This window comes from Acipenser ruthenus, chromosome 7, assembly GCF_902713425.1.
Source record: "Acipenser ruthenus chromosome 7, fAciRut3.2 maternal haplotype, whole genome shotgun sequence".
NCBI classification, from domain to species: Eukaryota; Metazoa; Chordata; class Actinopteri; order Acipenseriformes; family Acipenseridae; genus Acipenser; species Acipenser ruthenus.
Genome location: NC_081195.1, coordinates 12,060,175 through 12,086,051, shown reverse-complemented (window position 1 = coordinate 12,086,051; position 25,877 = coordinate 12,060,175). Strand labels below are relative to the sequence as shown.

The following is a 25,877-nucleotide window of genomic DNA, read 5'->3' as shown; positions in this document are numbered from 1 at the left end:
CCGTCCTAGTTTTTTTATACATCTGGCAATGATGTGTCAAAAAAGGACCCTCTAAAACAAAATGGCAGCATGAATTATATATTTCATCCAATTTTTGCAAAAACTGCATGGAAGCAAACTGATAGATAAAATCACCATAGTCCAAAACAGATAGAATAGTAACAGTCACTAACTTGAATCTGCTAGCATGAGAAAAAAAAAAGAAAAAGAAAAAACTCATATCCCTAAAAAAAAACGTTTAGCAATGTAATAATTAAATGTAAGATGCTCATCGATTCATATACCTAAATATTTATAGGAGGAAACTTTCTTCAGTGATTCACCATACAAAGTAGTAATAACCCAGGATGATTACTAATTTTCTTCATATTAGAACATAACAACATGGTTTGAGTCTTAGTCGCATTTAGCAGTAATCTATTTTGGAGTACTTGTTTTTGCACAATTTCTTATACACTCTGCAGATCGCTCTGAACAGCCTGTATGGAATATCCAGTAGTATATAGAATAGTGTCAGCCACATATAGATGTATGCTTGAATTTGTAGTACCCAAGTTACATCCCAAATCATTTATATACAAAGTAAATAGTAATGGTCAAAGTACTGAACCCTGAGGAACCCCTTTGCACAGAGATAAAAAGGTTGAAATATTTCCATCAGCTGTTATTGCTTGTGTTCGATTTGTTAAGTAGTCCTTGAACCAATCCACAGCCCTGTCACTAATTCCCAAGCCACCTAATTTTCTACAGAGAACAGTGTGATCAACTGAATCAAAAGCCTTGGATAAATCTAGTAATAAAACACCAGCATATTTCCCATCATCCAAAACGATTGATATATCATTAATAACTTTAAGAGCAGCAGTGTGTGTACTATGTTTTGACCAAAAACTAGATTGATGTCCTACCAAGATATTATCTGTGTTAAACTCTTTAATTGCTCAATAACTGACCTCCCAAATATTTTAGATATAACTGGTAGGACAGATATAGGTCTATAATTATTAAGATCTGAGTGTTCACCTCCCTTAAAAACAGGGACAACATATGCCGATTTCCACATTGGTGGAATTGAATTGGTGATTAGAGAAAGATTAAATAATTAAGTTAGTGGTTGATCAATAATCCTAGCTGCTATCTTTAAGAAATATGGCTCCAGCAGACATTCTTTGATCAAGGTTCCTTAATAATTTAAATACCTCCTTTGTTTTTATAGTTTGAAAATAAAATGTAGCTGTCTTATCCTCCCTTAGTTTGTGTAAATTAGAATCAATGTGTGACTGAGTATCGGCACCAAGCAAATCCATTGACAAATGAGTTATAAAGTTTTCAAATGCTTGACCGGCCCTAATAAAATGCTTATTAAAACAATCAATAATATCTTTACTCCCAGTATAACTACAGTCATTAAATGTAACCCAATAAAGACCAATTCAAATTTGCAAAGAAGTTATTCACCAGGGAGAAAAATAGCACACTAAAAGCAACTAAGCCAGAGCTGGAGAGATATCTCGAGGAAACGCACACAGATTAAAAAAGGCAGGAGCCTACCCTCAGACATCCCACCTATCAATCCACCATAATACCAAATTGAGGACTGCACACCTAAGTGGAAAGTAGTAGAGAAAGCTATGAAAAAGGCAAGGGCATCATCATCTCCTGGACCTAATTGAGTTCCGTATAGAGTGTACAAGAGTGCCCCTGGTGTTCTATGAATCCTGTGGAAATTGATGAAAGTAACATGGGAAAAGCATGTTGGGGTCTTTATACCCAAAGAAAAAGATTCTACGAGTATCTGTTGTTTTGTCCTTTTTCTCTGTTAAACGTGGAAGGCAAGATTTTCTTCAGCATTGTTGCTCAGAGATTGTCAGCTTGTACAGAAAACCAGTATTCTAGGTTTCCCAGGATGCTTAGAGTACATCAGTGTGATCTGGCAGCAAATTCAAACAGCTTAAAAGGAGAGGAAGGAGCACCATGTCACATTCCTGGATTTAGCTAATGCATACGGTTCAGTACCACATGAGCCTCTTTGGGCAGCATTTGTTTTTTGAGTGTTGATGTAAAGGAAGGTAAGTAAGCTGGGCTTAGCTGAGTGGGGGATGGAGGGGGGTGATGCTGGGACGTCAGAATCACTGTCGAGCCCTCTTATGATGTTGTGGGCTAGTCGACGAAACACCAAGGATGGAAGGTGTCCACTTGAAGACCCCAGAGAAGTACACTACTCAGCTCAGTCCAGACGGCTGTCATGCTGATGCGCTAGGGAGGCTGCATTGTGGTTGATCCCTGGAGTCAGCATTACACTTCAGCCATCAACACCAGGCAGAAGGATATCTACATCATCAGATGGAAGGAAATGCAGATGGATCACATTAGTTTACAGTAAAAGAAGCTGTGTCTTAGTTGGTGCTCATCTTGTTGAGAGCTGAGTCCAATATCAGCAAGTTTTAACACCTACGCTCATGTAATGGAAATCATTATTTCTAAATTATTATTATTATTATTTGTTTATTTAGCAGACGCCTTTATCCAAGGCGACTTACAGAGACTAGGGTGTGTGAACTATGCATCAGCTGCAGAGTCACTTACAGTTACGTCTCACCCGAAAGACGGAGCACAAGGAGGTTAAGTGACTTGCTCAGGGTCACACAATGAGTCAGTGGCTGAGGTGGGATTTGAACTGGGGACCTCCTGGTTACAAGCCCTTTTCTTTAACCATTGGACCACATAGCCTCCTAAATTCAGCACTATTGAGTGTTTAATAGTTATGCATTATTTTTCAAGAACAAAGGCTTCATAAACCTATCAGAAATGTAGGTGTTTTGTTGTTTAGTATTTCCACAACCCCACCCACAAACTTAAACAAATGAGATATACTGTATTTCTATATTTCAGCCATTAGAGGGCAGCATGTCTTACGACAAACTACAATTGCCTTATGAAACAATTATCATAAGGCAGTTATCGCAGTGTACATAATACAGTTAATGATAATCTTTTTTTTTTTTAACTGTAACAGCTCATAATAAACAGCTTTTAAGTTGTTTCAGTTATATGAATGATCCCAATACATGCATACAGTACATACTATTTGTTACATGGCAGTATGGTACCTAATGAATCTGAAATTCAAACTGTAATTCACGAGTTGTTTTTATCTATGTCTGCAACCAATAAGAAAAAAATCCCTGAACATTGTTGACTTGATATTACCAAGGCAGTTGTTATTTAACAACTTGACACAATCCTCTTCTTAGCTGAAATAGAAGCAGTATAAATCCATTAGTTTGCCGTGATGCTTTAGGATTTAGAATGCTTTACAGAATAAGTATAAACTGTATAAACTGGATGATTGTACCCATGGAACTAAATCATTATGGTGCACTTGCATCTGTCCCATAATGATTTTCTGTCAGAATACTGTTTCAATTGACAAAATACCTGTTGGTTTTAACGTTTGATTAGTATTAAGAATGTAGCCAGGGAAAGGATTTTTTTTTTTTTAGCAGTCAAGCAGATTTGATAAATCCTACATTATTAGGCAAAGGATAATAGATTCCAGCTTAGCAAGCCAGGTTTTTCCAGGACCTTGCAGTTGACTTTAATCAGTGAGATGGCCCTGTAATTATTGCAAATTGTCATGTCTCCTTTTCCTTTGAAATGAGTACAGGGTGTTATTTACTTTATAGAAATCTAGAGTTCTGCAATTTCATGAATAGATATAATTGCATTTAAATTAGGGAGTTATTACAAAGTACAGTGTGTGTATGAGGGTTGGTTTAGTTTTTAAAAGCTGTTTGTAGGCAGACCTGTTTGGTATTAATTGTTACTATTTCTGAAGTTAAAAACCTTACTTATATTTCATTCAGAATTCTGCAGGCAGTCAGTTATGATAGCAAATATGTGTTAAGAAAAACAATGTGTCTATATTAGCAGCAGCACTGACAAGGCCACTATGTTTTTTTTTTTTACCACCACTGCTCCACTGTGTTTATTCCCCTGTGCTTACCTGTCTGGTTTCATATCTACTGGCTGCTGGATGAACCGTGGTGTGAAGGATCCACCAATTGAACCTGACCTCTAAGGTACTTCATTAAATGTTCACTGAACAGGACCACAAGTAGATGATCTGTCTTTATTGGATTTAATGAAGGTCAGAAAAATAGCTCAAAGTTCTAGAATATTTATTATAAGGGGAGGTCCAGAAGGAAAAATGTGGTTGTCAAAGTGCAAAAAATCCCATGTAATCTCCCTTGTGGATAGATTAAATGACTAGTTCTTTGAGAAATAAGAGGGAAAATAAATTGGAACCTTTCCGATGCCTGAGCCCACAATACATCTGCTGGATACTGCTGAGAGAGATCCCTGGATGATATCACTGAAAAATGCTGCTTCTATGAAATCAGGTAAATACAATGCCCCTGTAATACTCTTTGGGCACTGTTGAAGTCCTTATTCATACTGCAATGTGTCCACTAGGAGGCAGAGCAGGCGTGTTACTATAAAAATGCAATAATGAAAGTGTCAGGTGTATTACTTTCATGTAGAGCACATGCAAATCTCAACCTGTTTGACACTGTAGTGATAAATGCACAGCAAACAGCAGTATAAGTAGTATCAATCACACTCATGCATCGCTGCATTAATTCATAACTTGGAAAGGCTCATCAGTTCAGGGAGTTAAAAACATGATGTCTTTTGAAACTGATGTGCTTAGTATTCACTTCTTCTGTGCTCATATCATCACCAATTGTAAAGCAACTCATTAGAAATAACCCGGGGAAGACGAACAACACTAAGAGCCCTTGTCTGAGAGTCGTCATTTTACACATAAATGATTAATTGCCATTACTTATCTACCAGTATTTAATGTGCATTCAGTGCCCTCCAACAAGCATTGGTACAGTTTACATTTGTATTGAAATGGTTTAAAGCAAATGCAATGTATCCTACAGCAGTAATCATGGGGTGGAACACTAATCTACCATATTCCACTTTTAATGGAACTGAGAGGCTGGAGAGCATTTTGTCATGGTGGATCTCAGTAAAAGTTCTCTTTACCAGTCCCCAACTGACTCCATGTATTTATCAACTTAACATTCTTTTAGGAAGAGAATGTCTTATAAATAAATATCTTTATAATAATGTTACCTCTATAAATGTTTGCATTACTGTAAAGTACTGTATAGAAATCTTGGATCCTGTTGCACCATTCAGTCCCTTAGTAGATAGGCCAAGTTATTTGCACCATTGCAGAATGTTGATGTCTGTTGTTATAATTATTGTTATGTAAAGTAAGGAGTACCTGCTTAATTTTTAACTCTATTATGAAACGACTGTATTCTTATTATATAAAATGCAAATTCATTCAAATGTGGCCCTTAAGTGCAGAAGATACATATATACAACATTGACATAATTCTTCTGCAATCTAATTAGCTTCTGTCAGGGAAAAAAAAAATCTTTCGAATGTGTCTTTTACATTTTAATAACATGATAGACTACAGCAGAGATGAATAACTGAATACTAAAGTCATTATCCAACTGGTTAGGGTAAATGTGGAAGACAGTGCATAACAATATGAGCTTTGAAACAGTTACAGTACACACTAACACTGGTGATTCAAAGCATGCTCTTCTGTTATAGGGTATAACATCAGAAAATGAAAGTTTTATTTTAAACTCTCATTTGTAGGCATAGTCTTCACACCACCCTACTTGCACTGCACTAAATTTAAAATGCTTTTACAGTTCAATTCTGAAGTCAACTAGTAGTTGCCTATAAATAGATCCCATTGCTGTAAACCTGTTAATTTTTAAACATTAGGAAACAATAAATGCAATCAAATTGTCAAATCTTGTTGGTCCCCAGCTGATAAGCAGTTGCTGAAAATTTCAGAAGGAATGTCATAAGAAAACTGTATATTTAAATGTTCATTATACCTTTTAAATGTCTGTATTTATTATTTTGTATTGTAAAAATATTAAATATGGGCAATTAAATAATACCAACTGATGTAAAATGCTTGACTTTTATAATTTACTAATTAATTTATGAAATCCATATGTGCAATAAAAGTATTCTCCAACATTGAGACACCAAAGGAGCTTAGACTGTCATGGTTTATTTAACAATGTTGATGTTAAAATTATACACAATTGTACTGCAAAAGCCAAATATAATGTTTCTGTTTTGTAATAGAAAACGGCTACTGAAATAAAATAAAAATAAAAATGAAAACTTTAAACGCTTGCAGTCTGATGGTATTGTTGGCTTATAAAGATAAATGCCCCATGTTTTCTTAATTTACAAATAATTCATTTTCTTCACAAAGGGTAGTCTTGAGAGATGTTGCCTCTAGCCACTCCTGAAAGAATCTTATGTGTTTTGAAGCATGGATTATATAAAGCAGAAGAAAGCTTATTGTGCAGAACATTTGCCAAAGGGGAATTCTAGCGTCCTTGAAACAGACTCATAGGCTTTCTTTTCAACATTGAAAACAAGGGGGGAAAAAAACATGTATTTCCTTGATTGGTGCATTAGTGTGTGTTAATAAACAGTGTATTTGACAATTAAAAACACTATGTTTACCTAATTAGTAACTCTGTTAACTGTATTCTTATTTTATGTTACCAAAAACAGTGTTGTTCTTAATTCATAATTTAATAATTTGATGCAAGCACAAAGGGAAAAATTAAATGTGAGAAGAGAAAAAAAAACAATATTATGAATTAAACAATATGCTGTAAGCCGTAACAATTAACCATAAATCTTAGGCAACACATTCATAACACATTTTATTATTTTTAATCTTTATACTTTAATGTTTATTTTGATAACACCTGCGTTATTTGTGTGTCTAAAGTCTTAAACAAACCAGTAAAATGTGATTCTAATCTATGTGTATTAGTGCATTAGTTACATGAAATAGAAACCACAAGCCAAATAAATGGACAGAAACAGGACATTAAGACTTATTTTTTCAGGCTTTCAATTCACTTTCAATTTGTTTAGGTTTAAAAAGCAAATATAATATATACATCAAATAATATACACATAATATACAATGTTATTGTGTGTGACATCCTGGAACAGGTATTACAATATTAACGTTGATCAAGTTTTAAAAAAGGACTTTTAAACAGAGGTATGCACTCTTCTGTTTTAACATCTACTGCTCTAATTTGTTCTTTATCAAAGCTGACCTAGCATTATCTTTTAATCACCCCCTTTGGGAAGTTGCTTGGCAGAGTTTTATGCAGGAGGATTTTCATTTTGGAGGCTGTGCTGGTTAATGGATGAATCTGCTTGTCACTGGGCTTGTGGCAGCTTCTCTTTATGTGAAATGGCATTCAAGTGTTAAATCAGGTACAGTTCGTGTTTCATGCACCTGCTAAGATTTGACTTTGCTAAAGTCACAGAGATGGTTGAAATGCACCAATGCACCATGACAGAGTCACCTTCTACAGCAACACTGCTTTGGAGCTCTGAGGTTCTATAAATGCTTGGGAAACTAAAAACTGAAAATACTGTTCTGCATGGAGGAGTGGGCCAAAATTCCTCCACGGCGCTGTGAGAGACTAATCAATAACTACAGGAAGCGTTTGGTTGCAGTTATTGCTGCTAAAGGTGGCGTAACCAGTTATTGAGTCTAAGGGGGCGATTACTTTTTCACACGGGGGCATTGGGTGTTGCATAACTTTCTTTAATAAATAAATGAAATATGTATCAAATGTTTGTGTTATTTGTTCACTCAGGGTCCCTTTTATCTAATATTAGGTTTTGGTTGAAGATCTGATAACATTCAATGTCAAAAATATGCAAATCAGACAGGGGGCAAATACTTAGATTAATCCTCTGGGTTATTTGCTGTTTGTTTTTTTTCACTTTACAAACAAACATTTCAGTGACATTAATCCCTCGCTATGGCTGTAAATAAATTATCTAGAGCCAACAGCAACATGAAAAATGAAATCACTATGATGCACATCCACTGTTTAAACATGTAAAATGTAGGATAGACATATGCCTCCATAAACCCCTGGTTATTTAGTTTGACTTTTTTGGCTATAAACTGCACGAGGTAGAGCAGGAAATGACGAATAAACAGTTCTACAGCTTCTACGTTTTGTGTCTGAAAGAGCAAACAACGTGCTGGTTTCTTGGCTGGTGGCTTATTTTTGCAAAGTAAGCTTGAGCGCAACGTAGAAAAACATCAACCAATAGTTAGACGGCTTTTGGAATGGGGCGGGATCTTGTTGGATGTGAGACAGAGAAACAGATACATTTTGTAACAGTGGAATTATTATGGTTACTATTTTATTGGGGATTCGCTACACGCAAAACTAAACAAAACAAACAAACAAACAAACAAAAAAGTTTTGCTATTGTCAGTTTCAGATAGATCGTTGTGTTGTGGCAACGAGTGCGAGTTAAATATACACGTGTTGTTATGTGTTGGGGCAATATATGGGGCTTCTCTCCATAAAGTCTGTAAAAGAATAATATTTGCTATCAATCATTCTTAGCGAAAAACAAAACAAAAAAGCCCCGCTGGTGCTTGGTGCTTGGTGCTTGCTAATTATATATACTAACTAAACTACGGCTATATATATATATATATATATATATATATATATATATATATATATATATATATATATATATATATATATATATAGTACTCTCAAAATTTTTGTTGTCGCCGAGCTGAAATAATGCCCCATGATTACCAGGTGTGATTATGTTGGAGGCTCCGCCTTATTTTACCTTACATGGCTTTTGTAGGGAGGAGTGATTGACAGCGGCCAGCAGCTGCTCAGACATGGCGGAGCTTGCAGTTTTGTGGGAGAGCTCTTAGAGTTACATTACTTTCACATAGTTCTGTCAGCAAAATCAAAACAAAAAAAGAATAGAAAAAAGAAGGAAAAGGCGGATCGATCTGCTTTTCAAGAAAAAAGCTTTGAAAAGGGCAGAAATGTAGGACTTTCGTGAAAAAAATGCACTGCTGTTTCTTAGTGCAGTCAACAGCCTTAGGCAACAAAAAAATATGGCTACTTGTGTCTTTCAATTTGTGATGAAAAGCTCCTCAACTCAGCCATTCGTTGCAATGGCTGCTGTGCTGATTTCCTAAAAGTGACCACCCAGAAGTTGTACATTCTTATTTTGGCGGATTTGAAGAAATTAGCCGTGGAAAAAGGTACAGAAAGAATCGAACTGAAATGGAACCTAAGCACAAAGAGTTGTTAGATCAGTACCACCAGAACTTGTTGGAGTCCATTACAGATGCAAACGAGGTGATAGAGTTGCTTGGCAAAGCTGGTACCCTGAGCCAGCTGGAGAGGTACGAATTGGACAATAACTGTTCGTCCAGCTCTGAGAAGACCGACCTTCTTCTGAAGATGCTCATGAATAAGGAGAGGGACCATTTCCCAGATCTGTGTGTGGCCCTGGAAAAGACCCACCCTCACCTGTATTCTGCACTCTTTGTGAACGGCGTGGGACCTGTGGAGAATTCTTCAGGTAATTTATTTGTAAATAAATACTATCAGTCAAAATAGCTGTTTATAAAAATAAGCCATATTTCTCTTATACTTACGTAGCTACGTGATGGTTGAATTTGTTCACGATAGTAAGGAAGAGTACATATTTTATGTAATAAATTCATTTTAAAAAATAATTTAACGTCAAAAAAAGTTGCTGTTTTCAATCTGTGGCTCAATATGCCTCTTTTAGCGATTTGTCATTTTGTGTGTTGGGCACAGCAACTAAAAAAAGAAAAGAAAAGAAAAGAAAACACTGTGTGACATGCGGTTCTGAAACGAACTCGTTTGTTTCACCATCACATGCACTGCAGAAAAGTGACACTACAATAGTGATAAACACACGCAAAGGGTTGGATTCGTTATCGTAAAACCGTAGCAACGTTTATTTTTAGAAAATATCTGCTGAATCATTGGGCTACTTGTATTCTTTCACGTGAGCATGATACATGAACCTAAACTGGGCCGTGTTCATTTACACTAAAATGTAATTAATTGATGTCTTTACTGATGTTATTGGGATGTTTAATATTTTGAACACTATCAGAAACCGTATATTCGTGACAGTCAAGTTGGTCTACGTTTTCACTACTTTAAACCTTTAGATATGAGCAGCATTTCAGCTTCTATGCCTACGTTAGCTTGTTTACAGAGAAGGATACAATTAGATTTTGAGACAGTACATTACTATTTGAAAATCCAGTGTAGAAGCCGTTTAGCCACATCTGGAATTGTTTACTTTGTTTTAAATATTAATATGTACATGTACTTTTATCTGTTGCCATCCAGCCCACTCTATACAACTGTTCCACCAAACATCTTTTTTTTTTCCTCAATCAGAATATATATTTTTAATTGAGTGCCCAGCAATATATTTATGTCTGTCTTCTCCCTGAATTCCCAATATGAATCTCATTTTATGCTGTAATTTAGTATATTGAGGAGGACTAAAGATGAATGGGCAGCATCTGTACCTGCTGGTTTGTCAATCACCTGTTTTTACCTGGTGACCCTAGGCGCAGGTGTTAACAAGCTAGTAAGGGTCTCATGGTGAGCCAACTTCATAATAGTAATTCCTAGTAAAACAGTAGATACCCTCCATACTTTTAAATATTGAAAATCCACATTCAGTAGAAGGAACCAATTTACATTTTGTAGTACTTATTTTTGTGTTTAAAATGATGATTTAGGAGTGGCACAATTTTAGACATTGAACATTAACCTTCAGTAACCTTTTTTTGGTAAAAATGAACAACAGTAAATGCATGATTCAGTATAGATTGACATCTGCTTTACTAAATCTGAAAATGCATCTGTTCTGAAAATGAGTGTTTCTATGTAACATTTAGTATCAACTCTAAATCAAAATACACTTTCTTACAAAGATTCTGAATAACATTCAAGAAATGTCTTAGTCCAGTACTTCATTGAAGTAGGAACATATATAACTAAAACATTGATTTAGTGGTTCATTAACAAGTTATGAATATGAAGTTTTGTTTAACCAAATCCTGTACAAGAATTTGATTACAGCAAAGGTATTCACACCTGTATATGGAGACTAGATTCCCCTGGGAGGTTGAATGTTTGTGGTTTAATCACCAAGGAAACGTTTTGGATTACCATCTGAGGTTGGGGACATAGCTTGCTAGCTTGAAAGTTTTAATAATGTTTTGTGTGTGTGTGTGTGTGTGTGTGTGTGTGTGTGTGTGTAAGCATCTACTGTTAAGGTGCCATTTTTAAATGAAACCTAAAATTGATCATGTTTTAGAAACCAAGCTGTAACTTTAACAGACTGATAAAGACAGTAGTACATGTGCTGACCTTTACTGTATAACTAGGCACATTAAAGTGAGTGAGTTTTAATTATTTTTAGTTGCTCCCTACAGCGTAACTTAATGTATGTTCGGCAGTAACTTACTTTTTATTTTTGATGCTTGTAACATGTTTTATGTATGTAAACAAATTATACAATCCCATGCTTCTGTCTAAACAGTGTGGTTAGGCTGTTCTCTATAAAGTGACCTAAATGTGTGCATGTGTCTGTTCAGTAGACAAAAATCAATGTGTTACAAATGCATGACAAAATGCATCCAGGCAGTTCACAGGCAAGAAATGGGTCAAATACAGTAAATAGCCAGAAGGCAGTGCAAGGGTTAACCATGTGATGAACTACAGACACTGTCCTGTTAAATAATGTCAGTCAGGATACAGCATACAGTGTGACTCATGGGTTGGAGTGACAGCATATCATTTAGCAGCTACTGTGGTGTTTTACTTGTACTTTTTCTCTCTGTTGTTTAAAATAGTTTTATTATAGCTCTGTATAACTTTATTTAAGAGTGTGGTTTAATCTGCAACCTAGTTATGCACATTATAGTCATCTATACAGCTATATTCAGCAGCTAAACTCTGCTTTGGCAAAGATGAACCCTATACTCCAAAACCAAGCCGAACATTCCACATACATTTTTTTTCCAAAGATTGATTGGTTCCATTTGGGGCAGATCCATATTGTATTATTATAAAATTGTAATATTGGGAGTATACTATAACTTCTTACTAGGGAATGGGATTGATAGTTTAAACACAGAAACTTAATTGCAAACTATCATGTGAACTGAAACTTTTTCAATGTTTGATGGACTCCTTTTAAAAATAAGAGGTTTTCAGACTTCCGTTGGATTAGGTCTGTATCAGCTCCAAAAAGGCCAGGTGTACAGCTTCAGTTCATTGTGTTCAAATATTTTATCTAGACTCTCAGCGGGAAGGGCATGTTGAGACATCCGTGCTATCCCTGTAGCATTTACCTTACGTGATACATACCCCTATTTCCTGATGGTTCATTAGTCTTTCATAGACAGTGTGCATTTCCCTGTGAATTTGTCAGGTTTCTTTATTCAGATTCATTTCTCAAAACCAGTCTTGTACACACTTGCACATTTTTGTTCACACTTCTTTAACATAAGCTAATTTGACATTTAACTGCAATCCTTTTATATAAGAAAAACACGTAGTTGATAACGTAGAATATATGTTCAGATTACATTTAAAACTATAAATGACTTGAGGGTGGTGTCTGTTGCAATTTTTTTTATTTTTTTTACAAGCGATATTCTTGGATTCTTATTTATTGCACAATACTAGCAGTTGATTTATAATAACAAATCATGTTACCTTTATGCATTTTACTTGTTCTGTTAAAGATATTCTTTGTCCTGTTACCTATTTAAAATCACTTGAAATCCCTGTAGCGCAGGGAAATGAGGCATATGTTTTAATAACAGCCAACATCCATAGTCGATGTAGTTAACCTCTCTCGTACGGAATCCTGTGATGCTGACAAAGCAGTAGAAAAGGCTGTTGCATATATATTACCAGTTAAGTTCAGTTAACTTTTTGTAAAGATCGGATTTATGAATACAGATTCATTCTGTTTTTTTTAATTTTTTTATAGTGAAACTCAATGAACATGTGTTGATATATAAATCTTAGTGTTGAAAATATTGCAGTAAGCTTAGTCACGCTGTCCAGACTCGTATGTGTAGGGGGAGGGGTACCATCTTTACAGTTGTGTGTGCCTTTACATCTGAACCCGTTACAGTCCATCGCTATATGATATCTGTGTCACTGGGTAGACATACTTTCTTTTTTTCTAAATACTGGTCAATAGTTCAGCCAGTTTTACTATGCTGAGGTCCGTTTTCTATGAAAAAATGCTTTATGTTTTTGCACTTAGTCTTTCAAATCCTTCACTGGTTCTGGCCTCCCCATATTTTCTTCCACTGTTTTCTTGTCTCTCAGGATGCAGGGTTGCTGAGGCATCCTAATATAAAGTTGTGCTCATGGGAGAAAGACCTAGTGCTATTTTAGAACCCTGTCTTATTCAATCAAACTGTGGTTCACGGATACATCAATACATTTCTAAAAAAAATAAATAAATAAACCCCAACTTTTCATATCCCATAAACAAATTAATATATCCATTTATGGTCATAGTGCTATTGGGAATTGAAATTCAAGGTTTTTTTTTTTTTTTTTTTTTAAAGCATTGAGGGGAGTTCTGTTTCATTTAACAAAAATATTGCAAAACGCTTCTCTCTACAAGATGTAATTACGCATGGAAGGCAATCCAAGATGTTTTATACATGAATGAAAACATACATAATCTGGGAAAGAAAATCATTCAGAATAGTTATTCAGGAAATACCAGTTGGCATCGGACCCTCTTCAGATTAGTGATTTGTTCTAATTGTAGTCTGTTTCATACTAAAAAGGACTGATCTGCTAACGGTGTGCATTTCTTTATGATTATAGGTACATTTGTACTACTGGGCTTCAGATTAGATTGTCAACTGTATTGTCATTTTAAAGTCTCATTTTGAACATGGAAATGATTTAAAGCTCTTGGACAATAAAAATGTTGTGTGTGCTTAATTTCTGTTATTGTATATCATTTTGTTATGATGTTGTTAATTATTATCTTCGATGTCAAAGTAAACAATGGCTGCACTACATTTTAATATTAATGTTAGTGTTTTACCCATGATTAAACTTTGATCAGACTAAATACTTCATTTGAAAAAAGACTGCCGATGGTATGCATTTGTTTTACTTTATTTGTTTAATATCTTGATAGGGTTTTAATGGAGAAAGTTGTGGAGGGAAAGGCAAAAACCAGGAACATAGACATACCTTGAAAAATAAATGTTTGTTGTATACAAACAAATCTCCTTGAATGACCAGGTTTACTGACTGGAATATGTTTTCTGGTTTGGTTTGCATAATGGTTGCTTAGTAGGAGCTGCACAATGTATAAACAACCTCTCTTTGTAGCAGGATGCTGTGTGGTTTAGAGCTAACATTAAAAGTGCATGGTGCCAGCTATGTATAGTGCTGGCAGTTCTGTCATGATTTAGGACTGATTTATTTTTGCATGAGCCTGATAGTCCTTTAAATCAAGAGACTGCAGAACACTGATGTTTGGACGACATGCTTTTTCTTATCTCTTCGTGAAGTGACTCGGCTGACTTACTGATTCATTTAAATTAACTTTTCAGAAAATAAATCTGCAGGGGAAGAGTTTGACATGAAGTAGGAGAATATTCTGTTGATAGGTTTTTTTTTCCCTAATTGTAGTTTTACAGTTAACATTTGATTTTAGAAATTAAAAGGTTCTCGTGCCAGATACAAGGTCAGAATGCTTCAGAGTAGCAATGTTACTGTTACATCAAGTATTTAACCTAAAACAATTTAATCCCTGATGAACTTACTTAATCATCCTGCAATCTTTCCCTAATGATTTCCCGTAATGTACCGATATAATGTCACTTCCTCTTGTACGGTCTGTAATGCTGTGTTCTGAACAGAATAATTATGTGGTTATCTGGTTATTTTTTATGTTTCATTTTAGCGTGGCTTGATTTGAAATCAAATCGTAATTAAAAAAATAATAATAATTGGTGTGATGTACATTTTTATATGAAACAATCACTTTCAAAATGAGTAAAAAAAAATATATAGTATTTTACTAAAAATGTAAACCTGTCATTATAGATCACCAGGTAGATTATCTTAATACTTGTAGCTTGCAGTTAATGCAAATGATAAGTAATATGTAAGGGTTTATAACATTTACTTTTATTAATTGATTTGCAGACTTAAAAATGAGGCTACAACAACTGGCACCTTACCTGAGCTAAGAATGACCCATTAGAACATTGTATTTCTACACTAGTTTGATAACTGCTGCTGAGGTCACAGTGAGCCAAGCTGCTGTTGCAGTACATTTGAGGGCTCTTCACTACTGGGCCAACTGGTTCCTCCACTGTGCAATGAAAAGAAGGGCCTGGCCAGGAACAACAGGCCTTTGTTTTAGGCTTGGCTGTCCAAAGTGCTCTGTCAGCAGCTTGCTCTGTTTATGGACTGTAGAAACTGTCAACTAGTGTCCCAATGGATGTGAACCAGATAAACCCAGTGCCGGGAGTAATGAGTTATGGACTGATGGGCTGTAACAAGGCGCTTTGTGGGGGTGGGGGTTAAAAATCAGATTCCCAAAAACGGTTTCTGCCTGTACATTTTAGCACAGAACGCATGTCTGCCAATTTATTAGCAAAAACAAAAAACTACATGTCTGCAATTTTTATTGATCCACATCTAATCTGATCACTCATGAACAAGCATAAGTTTCATTACTACTCTTGGTATCAATAAACTGTAAATAATCTTAAGAGATACTTGGGCCAAAAGAAGTATATTATGTCCATTCCTAACATTTAGAATGAAAAACAAGTAAGTAAATGCATTTGGTGATAGTGTTTATTTGTTTTATTTGATACTGTAGATCAGTTAAATCTTTGGATTTTAAACAAACCAAAAAAGAAAAAAAAAGAATCAAATTCCAGATTATTTTTTTAGAAATTGTTAGATGTTCCAAAGAACCTGTGTCCAGGTTAAACACAGTCAGAAAATGTGATCTATTTTTTGTATGTGGTAGTGTATATATTAAGTGTATGAAGTTCTGAATATTATAATGGGTTTTTTCTGCCTATTCTGGAGTTTCAATGTCTCTTTTTTTCATATTAAAATGTTAACCTCCAGAAAGGAAAAGGAGGCTATTTGCTTCAACGTGAATTGCATGTCAAGAAATGGGAAGTGCTGTGTGCAGTGTTGCAAGCTTCTCTGTCAGTGTGGATTATGCCAGCCTTAAGTAATAAGCAGTTCTTGTTGATATCTGTCTGAAGCGTCTGCTATTTAATTTAACCAAATCAAAATCATTTAACTTCTCCTGTTTAAATAATCATGCAAAGTAGTTCTCTTTTTAAGTCTCCAACAGAAAATCCTATGAAATGTTATTGGTTGATTTAAGCAGGTTTATGGTCAGAGGCTCATCTAAAAATAACTGCTTTAGTGTGAATACCTAACCATGCACATTCCTATTGGGAATTGTGTTGGTATGTTTTTGCGTATCCAATTCTGATGAAACTTTTCTAAAGGACAAGAGGGATTTTATCAGAATTGAGAATTGTACATTTGTATGTGTACTGTATGTCACCCATTCTTTTTACCAAAGAGCTCCTCATTTTGTAATTACAGAACATGTTAGACTATAAGACCCTAGGGATAACAATGTATGTTGGCTTTTCTTAACTTTGTATGTTTCTGCATTGTAGAGCCTATATTTTCTTCATGTTACATGAACTGTATTCTATGATTTCTTTAGTCATTTTCCGTTTCCGTTTACTTAATTTTGCCCACACCTGTTCTCAACCAGCTTTTTAAAGTAATAAACCTCTTGTAACCAATAATTGGCATAAAAACAAAACAAAACAAAAAAAAACTATACTTAACCATCAGGCTGCTGTGGAGCCAGAATATTTGGTACTTGGCTGTATCTCAAATAAAGGTTCACTTACCTATTATTGTAATGATAATACATCTAATGAACAAAATTGTGTTGAAAATGGCATTGAAATAGACAGGTGCTAACTGAGTTTTGCCCATGCAGTTCAGGTACCAAACTCACTTAAGTTGTCGAGGCTTGGTTTGATCCAGGGCTCCAGAAGTAATTGTAACCCCACCACCCATTGCACTTCGTCTTCTATTATCAGAATATGTTTTAAATGGATGTTTAGTCTTGCAGAGAAAGAACATGTAAGTAAAATTAGAGATGAATTCCTGAGATGTAATCACTTTTATGATTTGTATGCGCTATTGCAAATCTCTATTAATAGTAAGTTGCTTTTTTTTCTTCTTTCTTGGTCGTTAAACTTTTGAACTCCTACAGTGTACTACTTCATGAGTGTTTTGCCCTTGGTAAACTTTGTGCAGAATGTATGCTGACTCCCTCTCCACCCAGTAATAAAATTATATTTTTTTATGTAGCAATCTTTCTTTTGAATTTTATTGAATAATTTGCATAGTCTTCCAAGCGGTATGGGGAGAATATATCCTGTTTCCTAACTTTTTACACAAGGTTCACTCATTCTTGCTACATATAGTATGCTGATGTAATTTGCTGGTACTGTATGTGTGATGTGATACTGAAGGCATTCCTCAACATTTACTTTACTAACCAATTTGGCTATCCTTCTGGTTCCTTTTTTAATCAAAGGTTATATCAAAATGTCTAACTTTATTTACAGATAGTCTGTTTTTAGTGTATTTACCATTCACAAAATAGCTTCCAGAGCTGTTAAACCCATACAATCTTGTGTTGGTTGTAAAGCTAGGCCTATAGCTAGTGATTTGAACCAGGAGAGCTTGGAGGACATTTTAAACAGAGCGTATTTTTTTTATTATTATGACCTGCTTGGATGCTTGAAGTGGAACAAAACCAACTTGTTTCCACTTGTTTAGTTCTGGTGTCAAGACAGATTCCTGTATTTAAAGATTTTCCTGCTGCAGTAATGTGGTCATCTAATGTAACCAAAGTGGCATCACCATATTCCATGGATTGGGTGTCTTTTTTTCACCAATCACATTGGTGACATTTTATGCTTGTGATCTAATGTAACATAAGAACATAAGCCCATCTTGCTCGTATGGTTGTTAGTAGCTTATTGATCCCAGAATCTCATCAAGCAGCTTCTTGAAGGATCCCAGAGTGTCAGCTTCAACAACATTACTGGGGAGTTGGTTCCAGACCCTCACGATTCTCTGTGTAAAAAAGTGCCCCCTATTTTCTGTTCTGAAAGCCCCTTTATCTAATCTCCATCTGTGACCCCTGGTCCTTGTTTCTTTTTTCAGGTCGAAAAAGTCCTCTAGGTCGACATTGTCAATACCTTTTAGAATTTTGAACACTTGAATCAGATCCCCGCGTAGTCTTCTTTGTTCAAGACTAAATAGATTCAATTTTACCCTGTCTGCATACGACATGCCTTTTAAACAGGGGATAATTCTGGTCACTCTTCTTTTGCACTCTTTCTAGAGCAGCAATATCCTTTTTGTAACGAGGTGACCAGAACTGAACACAATATTCTAGATGAGGTCTTACTAATGCATTGTAAAGTTTTAACATTACTTCCCTTGATCTAAATTCAACACTTTTCACAGTATATCCGAGCATCTTGTTGGCCTTTTTTTATAGCTTCCCCAGATTGTCTAGATGAAGACATTTCTGAGTCAACATAAACTCTTGGGTCTTTTTCATAGATTCCTTCTTCAATTTCAGTATCTCCCATATGATATTTGTAATGCACATTTTTATTGCCTGCGTGCCGTACCTTACACTTTTCTCTATTAAATGCCATTTGCCATGTGTCTGCCCAGTTCTGAATGCAATCTAGATCATTTTGAATGACCTTTGCTGCTGTAACAGTGTTTGCCACTCCTATTTTTGTGTCATCTGCAAATTTAACAAGTTTGCTTACTATACCAGAATCTAAATCATTAATGTAGATTAGGAATAGCAGAGGACCTAATACTGATCCCTGTGGTACACCACTGGTTACCTTACTCCATTTTGAGGTTTCTCCTCTAATCAGTACTTTCTGTTTTCTACATGTTAACCACTCCCTAATCCATGTGCATGCATTTCCTTGACTCTGTACTGCGTTCAGTTTGAGGATTAGTCTTTTATGCAGGACTTTGTCAAAAGCTTTCTGGAAATGTAAAGAAACTATGTCATATGCTTTGCAATTATCCATTGTCGATATTGCATCCTCAAAAAGATCAAGCAGGTTAGTTAGACACGATCTCCCTTTCCTAAAACCATATAGAATAATAGAAGTCAGGCTTATTGGTCTGTAGTTACCTGGTTCGGTTTTGGCTCCCTTTTTGTGGAATGGTATTATGTTTGCAATTCTCCAGTCTGTCGGTACAACCCCTGTGTCAAGAGACTGTTGCATGAACGTGTGTTTGGAAATTGGTGCTTAAAAAAGGAGCTTTTCTCCCCCTTTTTAAACAGTTGATCTGGCTGCAGGATCAAAGATAAACATCAGTTTTTTCTCCAGGCAGGTATGTTTAGAAATGGTTGGCAAATTACATAGAGCAGCTACCATACACCTAAGATATGAGGCAGTTTTTAAAGGTTTATTTGGGAAAGGGACAGAAAGATTTATGTTGGGTAAGTGGGCCTGGGGTGGACAAATTGTTAGGGCCCTGTGACAGAGACAATGATTCTTGGTTGTAAATCTCCCTCCCGACCTGTGAGGGCGCTAAGCAGCGAGAACAGAGTTCTTTGGAGGGGCTGGTCTGACAGTTCTTTCCCAGGGTCGGGAAGTCGGCCAAGTCTTGATGAAGGTGAGACTCCATTGAAAGAACGCATTGACCCGGAAGGTAAACTATGTGACAGCCGCAGATTGGAGAGGTGGTTGCACTCGTTTACCAAGGGGTCATGTGTGACAGCATAAAAAGGGGACGGAGAATCGTAATCTGTTCCTTCGTTTTGGTTTATGAAAAGTGACCTGGAAGGACCTGTGTTTCGTGTATCCGTATCGTGAGTGTTTGTTTGTTCTGTCCATTTGTTGTTTGCTATCACTAGACAGCTAACACGTTCCGGAGCTGTCGCCAGAGGCCGGCAGAAACCCAGAACAGCACTGCACTTGTATCACCAATAATTCTATTAGCACCACTAGCACTAATTCACACACTAACAGACTTGTGTATGTGTTTTGTGTTCTGTGTGGGTGTATGATAAAAACTGGACTTGTTTCGGGACAAACCCGGGGATTACAAATTAAGAAATCCACGCTGCTGTATACTTAAACATCATTTATTGTTTACTGTCTGTTTTGCCGTCAGGCACTGTACACAAATATCATTAAACAACCTTTGCACCTGGATTACAATTGTTCATTGATCACCTGCACCTGCACACTATTAACCACTTTGCCACAGGCCCCAATTTTGATTTGGGGTTTGAAACTGAGAAGTTGTTGACAGGTTCAAATGAGGGACAGGAAGAACCTGTAGGTAGTCTTGATGTTTGATCGCTGCTAAAACAGTTTAATGGAAACCTCCACACATACTCAAATGTGTTAAAGTAACAGAATTACAAGATCTAGTTGAGCAATGTTTTGGTTGGTTGACCTACCAAGAAATACCTGTGAAGAAATACAAAGTATCCTTTTATTATAAAAATCATATTTTATGAGGTTTATAATATATAGTGTTTTTATGTAATTTAGTGTGGGTTGAACTTAACTGGTAAAAGTATATAAATATGACATGAAGCAGCCTACCAGAAATGTGGAGAAGGTTCCTATCCAGTACTAGTTACTTATGAATCGAAAGTCTTCATGCAAATGTAATTTACATTTTGTTCAACGTTTGGCAATAGTTAAAAGCAAGATCAGGCTGAACTAACAGAAAACATTAATATTTCATTAAAGATCAGTCTGAAAAAGCCATAAACAAGTTAATTTGTGATTTATTATTTTTTTTTGTTTGACAGCTTCAGCATGTTCCTGCATTTAACTATTTACGTTAAGATTATAGTTTATCATTTAATCATTTATATTGTGACATATATGGTGCTTAAAGGTGTTTATACTGTACTCTGTAATCCACAAACAAAATTTAACATGAAAACAAAACGCATATAAACTTTAAAAGAAGAGAATTGAGGAATATGCACAAAGTAGAAAAAGAAATACCATATATTCTGGACATAAGTCCTTCATCAGCTAATGCCACACATAAATATATATTTCAGTACTTCAATACCTGAAGCTCAAGACATTCACTAGGCAGATAATGTGATGGAATGTTTAACACTGACCAGTTTACTGTCGATTCCCTATTTCTCTCTTATAAGTTAATGGCCATTTATATAATGGGACTATTGAATTGCTCATGGCAGAAATGTAGCTACAAATATACTGTAGATTTATACCCTTTTCTAAGACACTGCACACATCTTATGTAAGAAATCAGTAAGTGCTGGGCATCAGGGTGTTGCTTGATATATGAAACTTAGTTTCAAATGCTTTGTCACAGTACAGTAGGACAGTAATTAGCTAAATACCTTTTTTTAAAACTTTTAACCATTATTTCTGTATCCACACGAAGGGCGATAGAATCGCGGTACCTTTTGATGTGGCCTCTTAAATGACTGGGCTGAACAGATTTGTTTGTCATACAGGAAGTGGTAAGAAGATTTGTTTTGTGTAATGGGGAACATTACTAAATCTACTGCATAACACTGCCCACAAGTAAAAACCCAACCTTTTAAAGAATAATTAAAATATTGTAACAAATGCATACATAGATTTTTAACAATAAATGGGTAAACTTGTTAACTGCTATAGATGGAAATCGTGGAGGACACAATTATTTATCCATCTGCCAACACCTTTTTAAGAAGGCTATTGCACATTATGGATGCTTAATAAATAAATAAAAAATGAAGATTAAATACTGATCACTTTTAGTTTTGTTTTAATCAGTAATTTGTTTAATTTCAATTAAGCACTCCGTGCCTGTATACACACAATGGCAGATTTTTTTTTTTTTTTTTTTTAAATAAAAACAAAGCAGTTGTTGATGCCTGATACTTTTATCATGATTCAAACCAGTTGTTCAAAATTACTCTGAAGCTGCTTTTGTTTTTCAGTTTAGTATCTGAATTGAAGTGAGGCTTCTCTTCCAAGATGTCTGCCCAAACTACTGACTTTCTCTAGTGTCAGTACAGTAACGCACTAATGGTTGCTGTAAATAAAGATCGCTAAGTTAATTTAGACAGTGATCAGACTCCTGTAATTGCTGTAGAACTGTATACAGCACTGCGGTCACATGACTTACAAGAAGTAGTGAGTGGTTGATTCCTGTGAACCTTGCCCATTATGACAATGTCTGGCCAAACAGACTCATGGGAAACTGCAGGCAGACAGAACAAAGCATGGCTGATCCATGTGATGCCTTCGCTCCTGAGGCAAATTACTCTTTCTTTCTGTTGTCAGAGGGAAAGAGGACTTTGTAAGCTGGGCCAGTTCCAGTATTAATCAAACACTATAGTCCCCTACAGCAAGTGGGAAGACTGCCAAAGTCAGTTTGATTTAGTGTACCCAGAGGTGGGTAAACAGAAACGTTTGTCAGGCTCCCCTTTTAGCCTGAGTACTAAGCCTACATGAGGGCTCGCTGACAAAAAGTTGAATCAGCTGTACCCACGGCAAAGGAGACACTAATTAATAATAAAAAAGCAGCGTTTGGGGGTATGTGTGATTTCAGAATGTGAATGACATTTGAAAGCGGTTTCAATTCTCTTGTCTCCTTCTAGGGAATGGGAGTTAAAAATACAACTTAAAAGGTTCTCAGCATTAGCAGATCACAGTGGAACCAGTTCTATTAATTAATGAGTGGCTTTAACAAATTCTTTTAATTCCAGTTTATAATGCATAAACCATGTAGTGTACTGGACCAAAGCAGGAATCCTTTTAAAATAATGACTGAGAATGCAGACCAGTCTGTTTTTACTTTAAAGGTATTTATTTAAGGACATGGTAGACATGATTGCTGAGCAGTAAAACACTTATCCTGTTGTATACTTTAAATGCTGTAATTTCAACTATACAGATGCATAACGAGTGCCTGCCGCTCCCTGCTGTTCACCTTTCTCTCACAGTTCACCTTTTGTGTTAAACCAAGTCCATAAACAATGTCATTGAGTGCCTAATGACTGCCTCTTTTTTTTTTTTAAACGGACATTTCATTATTTTCACCTGCTGTTCAAGTCCTTGATGCAAATGGAAGAAATGGAATGAACAGTACACATTCCCTCACATTACTCACTCCTTTCTTGTGGTGGGTTTATTTTGGTACTTCAGTAAACCTAATCTCTCTCTCTCTCTCACACACACACACAAATATTAACAGGCATAGACTTTACAGTTCATGACAGCAGAGAGAAGCAGCCATACTAATTTGCAAATGGCAAATAAGTGTTTATTTTACTCAGAGGGCAAATTATCAGTAAATTTAAGCTGCTTTTTTGTTGATAGTTAGTCGAGAGAACTTCAGTGTTAACTTAATTTTCTGATAAGCATTTTCCTAAAGGTGTGATCTACATTTTAAAATGGAATTTCTTGCCTCATTTTGGCATTAGCACAACACGTGGTTGAAAATTTGCAACAAAATATCATTTTTTTTCATAGGCAGAAATTATTCGAGCCAGAATATCCATGGTACTTCTCCTGCTGTGTTTGTTTTTTGTTCTCTTTGCCAGCAGGTCTACCTCTCTCTTGAGAACTTTTATCAGTATTAGCATTAGGAAATTCAGACATGGGAGACCATTCATTCTAAATGCTTAATTAGACAGGTTTATTGGTTTCATTAAAACTAATTCCATTAGTGCAGTCCAAAACTGACCTCAAAATTCCAGTATAAAATAAATGGGAAAGGGATAAACAAAAACGTCTTTGATTGCTGAGAGACGCAGACCTAAATGTGTAAACTTTCCAGTGGAAACATTTTGTACTGTGAAACCTTTAAACTCAAGACTATCACACCCATACCTCAGGTAAAGGGTTATTTAAAAAAAGAAAAAAAAATCATACTTGCATATAGCAATATGTATAGTATATAGGTTGTGCACGGATGCTGTTTTGGATTTTGTTTAAATTCTCTTCCATTTGAAGTTTAAGGTAGGGTTAGGGTTGGGATGTTATAATAATGTTATTCATAACATTATTACAATGTCAAAAAAAAACAATGGTATTTAAAAAATACTTTTTGCCTAATATATTTTTCATAATCGGGAGAATATTTATAAGATTCTGCCCTTTCCCCCAGGTAGATTGTACAGTAAAAAGAGGTGCCTTTATATTTGTCAGTCCACCAGCAGTTTTCAATTCTTCAGAGATTTAAGATGATTAGGCTAAAACATCTATTAGGTTTTGTAAAAGTATCTAGTACCAGAATATGCTTAAAATCAAATAGTTTTTTCCCCTGGAAACAGATTAATGTTTGAAAACCAGAAGAAAGAAACTGAAGTCTGTTCATTAAACAGGTCTGTGTAATATTAGGGATTGGTTCATTTAGGGGCTTGTTGTTGCTTCCAAATACCCAGCATAGTTTTCCATGACAAGTCGGTATATGCAGTATTACGATGACAAATATTAGGTGTTGTAAATTATACAGAGCATCCGTTCAGTCAGAGGGGAAAAGGGTTATCTTTGCTTGGAACAATTAAAAATAATAATAATAAAACAGTGGCATAAGCACAACCTTGTTTTCCCATTTGAACATCAATATAAGTCACAGAAATGCTTTAATGATGTAGAGACTTTTAATTAACAAACAAAAGTTTTGCTATGCTGTTTTAAGTTTATAATTATTTTCTTCTCCATACATTGTACTGTAAGAATAAAATACAAAAAATAAATAAAAATAAATGACTATTCTTTACAAGTAAATGAGAACCGATGACCAAAAAACTTAATGCTGACCACACAGGAAATTTAAAGCAATCAAATAACAAACATTACGGTTGCTAGGAGTCATTAAAAAAAATACTCTTAAGTACCCGAATCTGTTAGTTTCAAACAAAATTTGTAAATGTGTTTGCTTTTACAGGATCGACCTACAGTGTACTGTCTACAATGCCTTCCGACTCGGAAAGTAGTGGCTCTCTCAGCAGCATTGGTGAGTACAAAAGAAAAAAATCTTCAGTGAAAAACATGAACATTACCCTGTTCATAGAAGTTCTATAAAAATATCTTGATGTGTGCGTATGCTGCATGTTATCAGTGTCTATTTTGCTTTCACATATTTGGCTAAAATATTTACATTATTTTACTTTGCACAGGAATCTTATTTTTATACTGTGATGTTTTATGTTGCCTTTCCTCACCAACTAACTTAATAGAAAAGCATCAAACCAATATTAAAGTGTCTCTTTTCAGTTCTGTGTAATTGTTATGGTAACAGTATATGGTGTTTGTGTATTTTGATATTCACACTTACTAGCTGTTATCTATCTCTCTGTACTGTAAGTAAATATGTGACAAGTTAATGAGAACAGTCAGGGCATTTGTACTTTTGCAAAGAACACTGCTTACCTGGAGGCAGGCCAAAAGAGGCGATTTGCATACTGATTGGTTTCTGTAGTTTGATTAGGGTTGAATTGGCATGGTTATACAAGCCAGTGAAGATGCCAGGCTTTTGTTCAGTTGTATTTAATGTATTCTGGCAGATCCTAGTAAACACAGGTATGTTATTTTAACAAGATGTGAAGAGAATAACATTTAGGGAATATACAGGATCTGCAACACATGAACTTGCAGGGAAGAAAAACAAATTGCTTGGCAGATCTTGGGCCTATAAAGGGAGGCTGCTTTCAAAGCAGTATTTGTCCAGTCAACCAGAAAAAGAACAATAAGCATTTGTTATTCACTGTG

At 35.5% G+C, this 25,877-nt stretch overlaps 1 protein-coding gene across 5 annotated transcripts in view; it reads left to right on the top strand.

The window, feature by feature from the left end:
• The first annotated feature begins 8,743 nt into the window (after positions 1–8,743).
• LOC117415620 (disks large homolog 5-like) overlaps positions 8,744–25,877 on the top strand; it is a 52,198-nt gene continuing 35,064 nt past the window's right edge. For 2 of the 5 annotated variants that reach the window (XM_059026378.1, XM_059026377.1), the window contains exons 1-2: positions 8,744–9,520; positions 25,054–25,122. In XM_059026378.1, the coding sequence (XP_058882361.1) occupies positions 9,220–9,520; positions 25,054–25,122 (370 nt within the window). In that variant the 5' untranslated portion in view covers positions 8,744–9,219. The remainder of the gene's footprint in view (positions 9,521–25,053; positions 25,123–25,877) is intronic. The other 3 variants (XM_059026379.1, XM_059026380.1, XM_034026199.3) reach the window with 2 other exon arrangements.